Source organism: Varanus komodoensis, unplaced genomic scaffold (genome assembly GCF_004798865.1).
Source record: "Varanus komodoensis strain SLA01 unplaced genomic scaffold, ASM479886v1 scaffold41, whole genome shotgun sequence".
Classification (NCBI taxonomy): domain Eukaryota; kingdom Metazoa; phylum Chordata; class Lepidosauria; order Squamata; family Varanidae; genus Varanus; species Varanus komodoensis.
The window spans coordinates 7,999,799-8,012,603 of record NW_025335954.1 but is presented as its reverse complement, the minus strand read 5'-3'; the positions used below and the strand labels follow the sequence as shown (position 1 = coordinate 8,012,603).

Here is a 12,805-nt window from a genome sequence, read left to right as displayed (position 1 = left end):
GCCCGCCATGCCCTTTTAACCGGCCCAGCCCACAGGTTTTGCGCCCACTGGGTCTGCATGTGGCTTGCTCACGAGGATGTTGTTTTGGAAATGCTTGGAGAAAACGATCTCCTTGTGATCGTTTTGGACTCAATCAGAGAAAATGAGCTCCTCGCAAGCAAGCCGGCACCTTGCCATGCATGCGCCTGGCGGCAGCTTGCTTGCATGGAGGTTGTTTTGCACTCGCTAGGAAACGATCTCCTCACGAGCAAGCCGGCACCTCTCCCTGCATGACCCCCCTCCGCCTTACGTGAGCACGCCCCGCCCCCACACCGGCCTGCACCTCCCCGCCACCACTGCCTTGGCGGCCCGCAGCCACCGCTGGCACCTTTCAGCTGGCCCCCTGTTCAAAATGTTTGAGGACCCCTGGAGTAGACTTTTGCTGGCTGCAAGTGGCTACCCATAGACAGGGTTGTTTGACAAGCCTCAATTAACTAATATATAATTAAAGTAGCATGTTTTGTGTATGGGCTTCCTACAGCCAGAGTGGGAAAAGCCGTGGTAGCAGAATGGATTTGTCCTTCTGCCTTCCCAGTGAATGCAGGGCAGAGGTACAAGTGGCCATCAGGCCCATAAAAAGGGGGCAATTGTGGGGATGAAGTATATGGGCTGAAGGAAGGACATAGGCTTGAGTGCCCCTGACCTTAGGCCTGATCCAGGATTTGGATCCATGCTGTGCACGCAAGAGTTGACGGCAGTTACCTAAGGAGTCCTGCCACTGATGCACAGACTGGGATGGTGCCTTCGTTTCCAACTATGGGCAGGCCGGAGCATTTGTATGGCCATGGCAGGCATGGGGCCTGTACCTTTCAGCCATAAAAGGGTCTTTTAAAAAAAAGAAAGGAAAAAGGTAGTGCCTTTGTTAAACCTTTCACCTGGTCTGAAAGGCTTCAGAAACAGATGCACTGTTTTCTGCCTTTTGTGCAATATGGAACCTTAGATGCTCCAAGTTAAAAGGCATAGCATGACATGAAGCAGGTAAGGTCTCCATATGTAAATTTATCAGAGTGGAGGTGGGCTTATACCACATTGTGGTTCCCTTGTCACACAACCATTAAGATTAGTTGCAGGAGAGAGGAATCCTACCTTTCTCAGCACACTTTCTAGCTGTGCATCTGTATGCTGGACCTGCCAGGAAGGCAGAAGGACTTTAAAATCCAGCCTTTATTTATTTATTACATTCTTACACCTCCGCCTTGTATTTGTATTTAAATACTAGCCAGGTAGCTGTGGTTGATCAGGAATTTCATGTAGGTGAGCAAGCATGCTGGTAAAGGAGGGATGGAGCACTCCACCCTTCCTCTGTACCCAGCACAGAAATGCGGTTCTCTGTCTCTTGTCTGCCAATCCCCATCAGGCTAGGAAAAAGGAAGAAAAGCAGTGGAAAAGCAGACTTGTAACTTTTATGGCCTTATTTACAAGTCTGCTTTCGTTCGTTTTCAGCACTCAAAATAAGAAGCACATGATCCCTTCTCAGCATAGATCAGAAGAAGTGAGAGCTGCACGCCAGCGAGATTGCACCATCTAGTCTGACTGCTGGTTGATCATGGGTAGCCAGCAATGGTAGCCAACTGGGTCCGCCATTGTAGAAGTACTGCGGGTGGGGGTGTACTGGGAAAAAGTGTACAGCAGCTTCCATGATCAAGGGCTGGGCCTATGCTAGTTCCTCTGAGGTCTCACCAGCCAGCTTGCAACTTGTGTGCTTTTTAAAGATTTACAGTACTTTATTCTTTTGGTCTACAACTCCCATCATCCCAATAGTAGTGGGAGGCCATACAAATGGGGAGAGTTGCAAGTGGCCTAGCTCTGATCTGGAACAAATGACACTGAACTGGAAGTCAAGTAAGAGACATTCTTTAAAGCCAGCTAATGGAAGTTGATATCAAAAGGACATGTTGAGCTAAAAAAAAAAAGGTAAAGACATTTAGGACACAGCCCTGTGAATGTTTAGACATTCATGTAAGGGTCTGATAATGCACAGGATTACACCCTTTTTGCTCACTGTAGATTCTGCACATCCACCCAGTCTATGCACCCTGCTGGCCCCCTTAAGTGTGACACCCAGGGCAAGACCCAACTTGCTGACCCCTACATCTGGCCTAGCCAGGTTCCTCTTATGCCATTCATGACAGGAGCCAGAAGTGCAGGAATTACATGTGTCTTCAGCTTGGGTTGAACGTTGCTCAGATTATCTAGTCCTAGGGGAATGCATTACTCAAGAATGTGCATCTTCAGTCACTAATCAGCTGATTTTAAAAAATAGTTCATATTCATTGAATAATGGCCTTCAGTGTTATATGAAAGAAAGTTTTTCAGAACAGTGCTGCAAACCCCTAGCTGCACCACCCATCTTGGCTTGCATGATAGAAGGGAATATTCAATTCCCCAAGGAAGCTAAATTATTTCCTTCTTGCCCCAGCTGATCTGCTAAAAAACCAAAGCCAATCAAATTTTGCTTTTGTTTTGTTTTCAAATGTTACGATAGTTTATCCTACTGTCTGAGTCATAGAAAGGTACCAAACTGTTTTTGTTCCATCTCTCTACTGATACATTTAAGAAATTGGCTCTAAAAGTTGTCATGTTCCGGTGTGCCCAAGATAAAAAAAACTAGGGGGAAGAGTTATGCAGGTAAAAGAGAGATATTGCAGTATCTGTCTGTACTAGGAATGAATTTTACCTGTTTCCTACCAGTGGCCATCAGCGTATTACATTATGCCTATCACAGAAATATGCAGCAGCAAATCTAATACATGTACTTAAAATCAAAGAAGTCCAATTAGTCATAATGGGCAGAATACATCCAGTTAGATACCTCTGATTATGCTTTAGGCTGTGCCAGTTTAAGGTAGCCTCAGTTCTGCAACCTATATGAATTACACAGCTAAACAAGGATGTACTGTATTTTTCGCTCTATAAGACGCACCTGACCATAAGACTCACCTAGTTTTTAGAGGAGGGATCCATGGAAAGCTTCCTGATAATCACAGGCACATTCCCCATCACTTTCCCATGGGCTTCATTAAAAGACAGGTTGCCATTTGAAAACGCACACCAACCTGTGATTAACAGCTCTCACCTGCGCCGGAGGAGGGGGTGGAGCAGGGCGTGCCGAGCACGTGCCAGCCAGGTGTGGTGCAGCCAGGCCGGCAGTGCGCCGGCCGTGGTCTTCCGGGCGGTGCTGCGGTGGCAGCGGCTGCAGGTCTTCCCGGGCGGTGGGGGTGAGCAGTCCGTCTCTCTGTGTGGCCGGCGGGTTAAAGCCCGTGGCTCCTCCTCCTCCGCACCGCTCCCCCTGAGCGGCACAGCTCTCACCTGTGCCGGGGGGTGGGGTGGAGCAGCGCGCGCCGAGCGCGTGCCAGCCAGGTGGTGCCACATGGTGCAGGCGGCCGGCAGTGTCCCGGGTGTCGGGCACACACACTTTCTCTCTATAAGACGCACACACATTTCCCCTTACTTTTGAGGGGGGGAAAGTGCGTCTTATAGAGCAAAAAATACGGTATATGTTTTGTTAGAATGCATCAGTTATTCTGATCCTGCAAGGCAGAGGGCTATGCAGGATACTAAAACACCTGCTCCTTCCTTCCTCAAAGTGCTGCTCAAGCCTTTTGTAGCTTCCTACATTTCACCAAACTTTGTGCACACATTTTCATGAAGGGAAGTATGTTCTTTAAATAGCATCATCTCCATCTCCATCTCGGAGGGACAGATTGCTGAATCATTGAGCCTGTGGGGCCCTTGTCAGTGGGATTCACTGAATGAACGCAGTGCCAGCTGTGTTCTGGCAAAGGCTGGTCCAGGGCAGCATGCGCTGGTCAGCATGGATGTATTCCTTGCTCTGCCACAGACTTGGCACAGGACAGCAGCCACAGTTAAATTTGGACTGTTTCTGTCGACTGTGTCATGCTGGAATTTGGGATGGAAGATCATAATTCTGTGCTTTTGTTGTTTGGGTTTTTTTTGCTGGCTGCTTCCCGTTGTTGGCTCCAAATAAAAACCCCGAACTTACCACTTCTTCACATATGTGTGTGTTATAGGAAACCTAGAAAGACAAGGAATAGTTAGTGTTAGAAGCACGTGGTTGCAAACTTTAACAGGGTCAGTAGGCTGCCAGGGGTTGCATTGCCCCCTGTGCTGGCACAGTGCTGTTAAGGTGAACAGTTGTGGGTGCTCTGGGTGCAGGCAAGATCTCCCTCCCTTGATCTGTGCTACATAATCCATCCCATACTGCCTGCATCCACTTGGCCCAGTTCGGTAGCAGAGGCCGGGCTTCCTCCAGCCAACTCTGGTCTGACTCACTTTAACACTCTCCTACTGACTGTTCTTCTTTAGAAATAGGCCTGCAAAAAACTTTGGAAACATGGAAATGTCAAACTAGGAGGTGTGGTGCCTCTTTCTTTTTAAAGGGACAACAGTCTTCTGCCTCAGAAGGAAATAAGGTTGTCGCTTATCTCAGTAGATCTTTGTAATGCATCTTGAAGATGAACCTCTCCCTGCAGCATTTGGTCACTACAGGGTCCTATTTAGCTGCCCTCAGTTCCTGAATGCTCCAAGGGCTTTCAAGCATCTTAAGTAGGGATCAGAAAGTGGAAGCCCTATCAGCTTTCTCTGGCATGTCAGTCTGTCTGTCATTTGCCAGTGCAGATGAAATACAGGTGTTGCGGTAGCAACAGAGATAGCTTGTTGGAATGGTGCAGCCGGCTTACCTCAGGGTGCCTCACCCTCAGAACCAGCTGCTGATCAAGAAGCTGCACTTCCTGCCCAAGTCTGAGGTGGTCCTCATACCCCTTCGACCCAGACAGCCAGGGTAATGTAAAGGGCAGAGTGGTGGGCTTGAGAGCCAAAAGGCTGGGGATCTGCTCTTTCCTTTTATAACCCGAAGCAAAAAACCTCCCTGCAAGTAGAAAACTGGCACACTCATCTTCCCCTGTGCTAGTTTTCCAATGGAAAGGAGCTGTGTGTATGTGACTGTCCAGAGAAGCAGTCGCCTCCCTGAAGGCCAAAGTGGTACGGTCTGCTCTACTACCTCATTCTGCTGTTATGTGTACACCCATGGAATTTATTTGCAGCATCAGGACTGCCAAACAGTTTCTCATCTCTAGTTTCCCAAACCTACTGCTGACGCATGGACCTAAACTCTGAGGGCTGACCTGGGCGCCTCTGTTCCTCTGCCAGGGCCTGGTCTCCAGGCCCAGCTGTCCCTCCTTCCCGGTGCATCCTTTTCCATTACCTCTGGGCACTGCAAAGGGAAGGAGCTATTGTGTATCAGGAAATGGCAGCTCCCAGCCGGCCAGCCTGCCTCCCGATCTCACAGCCTAGCCTCATTGTTTCCAGCTCCACTTCATCCTGCCTCACGCGCTCCAAGGGCTGAGCTGGTTGAGGAAACCAACTAGAGTGGATTCGCTGCAGCTGTTGGCACTGGGGAGTGGACAGGCGTCTCTCACTCTCGTGCAGAACTATGTGCTCAGCAGCTTTGGCGTGGCTTCTAGCCTGACCATGATTCTAAAACTCAAGTGGGATTAATGCGCACTCATCACCTGTGTAACCATGAAGCCCCGAAATGCAGTGGAGACGCTACTGAGAGCGCTGGGGAGAAGAGAGAGCACCCGAGTACCAAGTAGCCACAGGGTAGGTGCTCAGCAGAGGCTGAGATGGAGGTGTGTGGACAGGGGATGGGGGGGGGGGGGGAGACAGGGGAAATGTGGATTTTCTGGCAAGTTGTCCAAAGTTTCTCAGTTTCCAGAGGGGCAGTAGCTGTGTTAGCTTTTTGTAGCAAAGCCAACAAAGATTCTTGTGGCATCTTGAAGGCTGACACCTTTCATCCGGCACAATCTTTTGTGAACTAGGACCCACTTTATCCCATGCCTGAATTTCCAGGTTACCTTAAGCTTCTCATGAAATTGACTATACTGGGGCCGAACTACATCTCTTGCTTTGCCAAAGGCATATTCATAGCCAGGCACTCTTTATTTTGCAGCAGCAGCAGCAGCCAAAGATCTCCAGTGCGCTCTCGATCTAGATCAGAGCCTCATAATAGTTGCCTGCTAACCCCCATCACCATCCTTCCAGCTACTCCTTACTCCCAACACTGCTGTTTGCTGCAATGGAATATTCTGGTTTGATTTTTTTCTGTAGCTAACAGAATTATTCTTCTGCCACATCAGGAAGTGTTATGATCTCTCCCCTTCCCACTCTAAAAAAATAAAGACTTTAGCTTTCTTTCCTAGTTTTGCTTTGTGGTGCCACAAGGGGTTTTTTTAAGCCCTAGTGCTGAGGAGGGGCTTGCTTAATAGATATTGCTTTCGTGCTCAGAAGCTTGAGAACCAAATCTGACATTTGCTTTTTACTGACTCAAATCTTCAGACCCCAGATGGGTGGAAGCTGGTTGGCCAGATGCCATGTCAGCCTATTTGAGCCACTTCCTGACATGTATTTTAAGAAATGTCTCTTTAATAACATAAAATAAAAACATTTAAAGTGACAAAGCATGGAATGGCTAAAAGCTTGCCAGTAGCATGTAAGTCTAGCCTGAAGCACAATAGGTGCAAAATTGATGTATCTCTCAGTTTACCATGCAGCACTTAAGAGCCCTGTTGATGCACAGAGAAAAAAGAGTGATTTTTCAACGTTTTCTGATATTAAAACTATTCACTTAAACTATGTGGTATATGTCAATTGATGCTGTATTCCTTGATATCTTGACTCTGGGAACTGCAACAGCTGAAAAGCATTGCACATTTACTTCAGAGTCCTATGAACTGATACCAACTCAGCTCTGTGCAAGCCCATTCACTTCACACTATGGTTGCAATATCAAACGATGACCTGCATGAGTTGAAGGCGTTGTCACAGATCAAATACCTCCGGTAGAATGTTGAATCATAAATTACAAAATCAGAAAGAACCTCAGCAATCATCTAACCCAGCCCCCTGTTCAGTGTGACCTCTGGTGATCCATGCTCTGTTTAAATACTTCCAGCAAAGGAGGATCCACTTTGCTGCCACCTTTGGACATTAAAACTAATGGGTCTAAATTGCAGGGATGCTGATTTCTAACCAAAATCTCCTTCCCTGCACTTTCCATCCATCGGTTCTAGTTCTGCCCTCTGAAGCAAGAGAGAACAATGCCGATCCATCCGCTGTAGCTATATTTGAATGGAGTGATCCTAGGCCCCTTTAAAATTCTTGTATTAAAATATGCCACTACAAATGCAATAGTTTTCGGTGGAATAATTCACATATTCACTTAAGTATCATTAAGTGTGATGAAGTGTAGGTATGTGGAGTGACTGGAAGGTCTAGGACATGTGCCCTGTGATTGTTTTAGGATGGCCAGGTTTGCACCCAGAGATGAATCTTGTCTGTCCTTTAAAAATTCTGAGAATCTTCTAGACTTTTGTGGTGTCCCAGCCTGCCTCATTCATGGAATTTCAAGTTTTCAGATGCCATTGTCTTCCATTCATAACCCTTCTGAGTTTTTTCCACTGCTGCTTCCATTTTTTGTTGCTTGACAGGGCAGCAAAACAGTAAAACTGACACTGGAGTAAAACTACAGATGATAGCAAAACTGCATGCAAGAAAGGGCAATCTCCAGTCCTCTGCTAATTCCATCGCAGCTGCAGGACCTACTTCTACTGCAACAGGAACTAAGCCCAGGAACACACAGAAGCGCCTGTTTCTGGAAAAGGACAGGTCAGCTCTCTTTGGTGTGCTCTGCTGACCTGCCCCATTCAAGAAATGGGTATTTCTTGCCACTTGCCTCCACAGCTGCTGACTTCCCACCACAGGAGCAGTGGCTCATGCAAATACAGGGCCTGGAGTGCTCAATTTTAGGTGTACTCTTAAAAATCATAAGTGGGAAGCATCCCTTTTATTTATGTATTCATTATTTATTTATTTTGGTATTTTATGTATTGCCCCATTCCCCTAGACTTTGGACAGTTTCCAAGACACTGAAACCAATAGTTAAAAATTTCAACTAATAACAAGCATATTAAATAAAACTGATCCAGGAACTAATCTGAGAAGGTCCATTGGAAGAGAGATGTCTTTAATTCCCTCTTAAAGGTTTCAGTCTGGGATGTCCAATGTGTCTATCCCTGCAGGCCATTCCATAGTTTAGGGGCAATGACTGAGAAAGTCCACTGGGTGGTAGACATTAATCTTATAGAGATAAACCTCAAAAGGTGATCGCCAGAGGACCTTAGCAGGTGGGACAGAATATCTGGGCAAAGGCACTCCTGAAGGTTTTTTGGACCCCACATGTGAGGAGCTTTAAAAGTCATTCTCAACCTCTTGTACTGTGTCTGGAGACATGCTGGCAGCCAGTGCAGCGACTTCATTATTGGTGATACATTGGTCTCTCCATGATGACCCAGCTATCAGTCTGGCTGCCATATTTTGTACTAGCTGAAATTTTTGAAGTAGGCACAAGGATAGCCCTATGTAGAAATTAAGCCTAGAGGTTACCAGTGCATGTGCTACTGTTTTCAGGTCACCCTTCTTCTGGAAGGGACACAGCCGAAGCTGATAGCAGACACTTCTGACCACAGCTTCTGTCTGTGCTGACTTCTGAAGGGCTGAGTCAAGGAGCATACCCGTACTGTGAACACCTAGTGCAACCCCGTCTAGGACTGGCTGACACACCTCTAATCCTGGATTCTAAGCCTTGAGAGCAGGGGCCTCTGTCAGGTCTGGATTCAGCTTGAATTTATTTCCTCCCATCCAGCCCATTAGCAGATCCAGGCAATCATTCAGAGGAGAGAAGCAGTCTCTAGAAGAAGGCAAGGAGGGTGCTATGGAGAAGTAGATCTGGGTGTCATCAGTATATTGGTAACACCCAGCACCACTTCTCCAGATGGTCTCTCCCAGTGGCTTCATGTAGAAGTTAAACAGCCTTGGAGACAAAATGGAGCCTTGCGGGACTCCATGGGTCCACTCCTTCCTAGAGGAGCAACAGTCTCCAAGCTTCATCATCTGGAACCAACCTGAGAGGTAGGAACAAAACCACTACGAGGCAGTGTCTCCAATGTCCAACTCCCTCCGACAATCCAGGAGGATACTATAGTCAATAGTAATGAAGATCACCAAGAGATCCAACAGAACCAACGAGGATACATTCCTCCTGTCACTTCTGACTTGTAGTTCATCCACTAGAGTGACCAAACCAATGTCAATGTCATATCCTGTTCTGAAGCCAGTCTGAAATGAGTGCAGAAAATCAGTATTACGTCATACTGCCTGGAGCTGAAGAGACACAATCTTGAGGATCACCTTACAAAGAGGTGGCATATCTGAGACTGCTTTAAAGTGACAAAGGGCCAGAGCATTCAAATTTGGTTTCTCTAGGAGGGGCCATGCAATAGCCTCCTTCAGGCAGGCAGGAATCCTACCCTCTCTGAAGGAGGCATTGTTGATAAGACATAATAGCTCCTTCAGTGTCTTAACCCCTGGTCTACCAGCCAAGATGGATGGATCCAGGATAACCTCCTTCGTGGAGTTTCTGGACACCTCTGTTGATCCCTACCTCCATGATTGCCTCAAGCTCAGCTCTTATCTGAGAAATTTTATCTGCAGAATGATTATTAAAAGTCTCACAGCGAGCAACTGATGGCACTAAAGATAGGTTAGGGGGCACTGGAACTTGAGACAAGTTCCTTACCACTCTAAACAGCTCTGTTGGACATGAATTTGCAGATGCAATGTGAGCAAAGAAGAAGCCCTCTGAGTACTCGTAGTTATTTCTCCTGGGCTGAAATGTCAATTTATATTTTATCTGCTGGCTTTAGATACAGACCAGAAGGGAAATCCTCCATCAAGTTTCTCTTTCAACAGATCTGTGTGGCAGACCTTTCAAGAGCCCCTGGTCATGGGATTTTTGCTTGTTGTCTGTCTTAGCAAGTAATCAGGGGTATGTGGGAGGATTTTAATCTGTGAGTGATGGATGGAGGTTGCCCTCCTATGTATCTTTCCTAGGCTAGAGAGTGCATTCCCATTGAGCTTTGAGATAGTTCCAAGAAACATGTCTAGACTCAGGATGCAACCTGAGTTCAGTGTAATTTACTCCTAAATCGGTGGCACTTATTTCTGAATAAACATAAATGGGGCTGTCGCCAAAGATCAGCAGCTCTACTTATGACCACTTGGCTTGTGTGCTTTTGATGTTGCAAAATATTTTTGCTGATTGCTTTGCCGGTTGTCCTGTGGTGGTTGTTACCAAACAATGCTGTTGAAGCTCCCAGGAATTTAATTAAAGTGACACTCCAGCCCTTTGACTGAGGCAGTATGTACATCACATGGGGTTTTACTTAACTGGCAATTTTGTTGTACAGGGTTTACAAGTCCCCCTTAAAAAAAGAGAACACATCCATGTGTCTTAAGATGTTCCTGCAGGCTCATCAACTCATTCCAAGTCGTGCTGGGAAACAAACCAGGGGAAAGAGATGTGTGGGTGAGAACCAGGAAATGATACTGAGCCTCAAGCAGGAAAAGGAAACTGAACAGACGAGCTTTCCTTTTTGCCAGGATCAGCTGTCCACTGGGGTGGGGTAGGGGTCTGCAAATTGTTCTGCTAGGTACAATCAAATTATCAGAGTTTTGTTTTATTCTTGCGCTGTCAGCCATGCTGGGGGAGGAGGTTTTTTAAGCACTGATATTTTGACAGGTCCTATTTTTAAGTCTAGTTCCTGACCTCTGGAGCCCAGCCTGCTATTCTTAAGCATTGACCAATTCCCTTTTGATTTCCTGAGTTATAGAACACTCTGTTCAGCTGCATGGGAACCTCCCATCCCTTGCGCAGCTCTACTGCAATTCAGGAGGTCAAAGATATCTGCTGCGCTTGCCCATAGTTTAGCATAAATAGTGCATATTATTGGTAGGTTCTGGCCAGAGACTTATTTTCCCAAGGACTGCTTTGAGAAAGGGGCAGTGGTGTAGTGGAATCAGGGCTCTCAAAAACTCAGTGCCAGCATCTTTTTGTTAGCAGGTGTGCTAATGTCATCTGCCACTCCCTTCAGACTTCCCTGTTTCCTCTTAGCTCAGCTACAGCCCTCAGCTGGGGTAGGGACATAATTATTCCAAGGAACAATATGTTATTCCTTTTTGTAGTATAAGGTATTTGGGGGCAACTGGGTCTCTGGCAGTCAAGACCCATTTGTCTACTTCTGTGTGTGAGTGAGAGAGCCATACACACAATCCCACCCACCAAAAGGGTGGTGCTTGCCGGTATAATACCCACCTTACTGGGATCAGCGGACAATCATGGACCTGGCAAAGGGCAACACAGCGCTTAGCATGTTGGACTTTGGCTCGAGAGCCTGGAGATTTCATGAGAAAGGGAGAGAGAAGGATACAACATGCACTGGAACATCAGACCACCCGCTACAGATTTTCCAGGAGATTCGTTTCCCTACACTAGGAAGAAATGTTTCAAATCAGAATCAGCAGGCTTGTTTTAACAGCTTTCATCCCCATCAGGAGCAGGTCCTTTGTTGCGCTAATGGGTCTTGGTAGCCCCTCCCAAACGAAGCCACCCCCCTTCCCAATGACTGTGCTTTGCAATAAGGAAGGATAGCTGACTGAGCTATCCATTTCCATCCAGCTGCTGTGAAAATTGCAGATATACTCAGAGGGAAGAGGAAATTCCAGGAGGGACTGGCAGATGACATCAGCTCCCCTGCTCATAAAACTCATGGGGGGCAGTGAGGGAGAAGAGAGCACCCCAAAAGGGGAGTCACACCAAAGGGGGCATGCCCCTTTGGGATGCCATGAGCGGGAGGTGCCTTCCTCCTTCCTGGGTCCTTTGGCCCTGTGAAGCCTGGCTCTGCTACAACACTGAGCACAGAGGGATCAGGACCGAATCTTAAGATGGATAAAGAAAGGCTGACTGCAGGGGTGGTCATCCTTTGCATTCTCCCCTGATTGTCTGCTCCTTCATTTCTGCCTTTTATATGACTATATGATGTCCCATTATCTGGAATAAAGTCATTAGACTGTCTAGACTCGCAGGATACCCTCTCACTGGCAACAGTTTCCCAGGATCTGAGGCAGGGAAGGTGTTTTCCAGCACTGCTGGAAAAATGGAGATTTGAAAAAAAAGAATCCATTTATTTTATGAATCCATTACACTTATATACAGCCCAATAGACTGAAGCTTTCTGGGCAGTTCATGGGACCATAAAGTGTAATAACTGAGTAAAAAATAATAAAAACACCTTCTTTTAAAAACTGAATTAAACCCATAGTAAAAAACAGGGTAAAAGCCATTTCAACTGGTACTGACTATACCATAACACAGGTGGCACCTGAGCCTCTCTGAGCTGGCAGTCAGTAACTATGATCACACCACGAAAATGTCCTTTCCTTAGTAGTCTCCTGCCTTACCTCGTTTGGTGGGGCACTCAAAGGCTTGGTCAAGCAGCAAACACTCTCCCTTAATGACCACTCTATGTATCATTCTCCAAGGCCTTACTCAATCCATAAGATTCCCTCCTCTCAGTTGTCATCCTGCAGCAGCCCTTCTATCAGGATGCAGGAGGGAAGGTGAGAAGGACTATTATTTTCCTGTTGTTTGTGCAAAGAAACAAACAACCTTTCATTCTCTCAGTTTGGCACAGGGCTGCAACCGTTCCGTCCGGCTACCTGGACTGCGTCAGCTGCAGCTGGGTGAGATTACTACCATATCTATAAAATGGGTGCATGAGCTTGCATTTCTTCTTTTCCTTCCCCTTCCCTTTTTTCCTTGCGTGTCTTGTCTTTCAGATATTGAGTCCTA

General features: G+C 46.7%; 1 protein-coding gene across 8 annotated transcripts in view; it reads left to right on the top strand.

Moving 5' to 3' along the window:
* Positions 1 to 12,805, top strand: part of TNS2 (tensin 2) — a 143,145-nt gene that overhangs the window by 53,677 nt on the left and 76,663 nt on the right. For 2 of the 8 annotated variants that reach the window (XM_044443343.1, XM_044443342.1), the window contains exon 1: positions 5,630 to 5,661. The exons of 5 other annotated variants lie outside the window; for them this stretch is intronic. Coding sequence is in view for 1 of the 3 variants with exons in the window: in XM_044443336.1 (XP_044299271.1) it covers positions 5,581 to 5,661 (81 nt within the window). In the remaining 2 variants the exon portion in view is untranslated. Of the gene's footprint in view, positions 1 to 5,196; positions 5,662 to 12,805 lie in introns of those variants that run through there. One more of the 8 variants, XM_044443336.1, reaches the window with a different exon arrangement.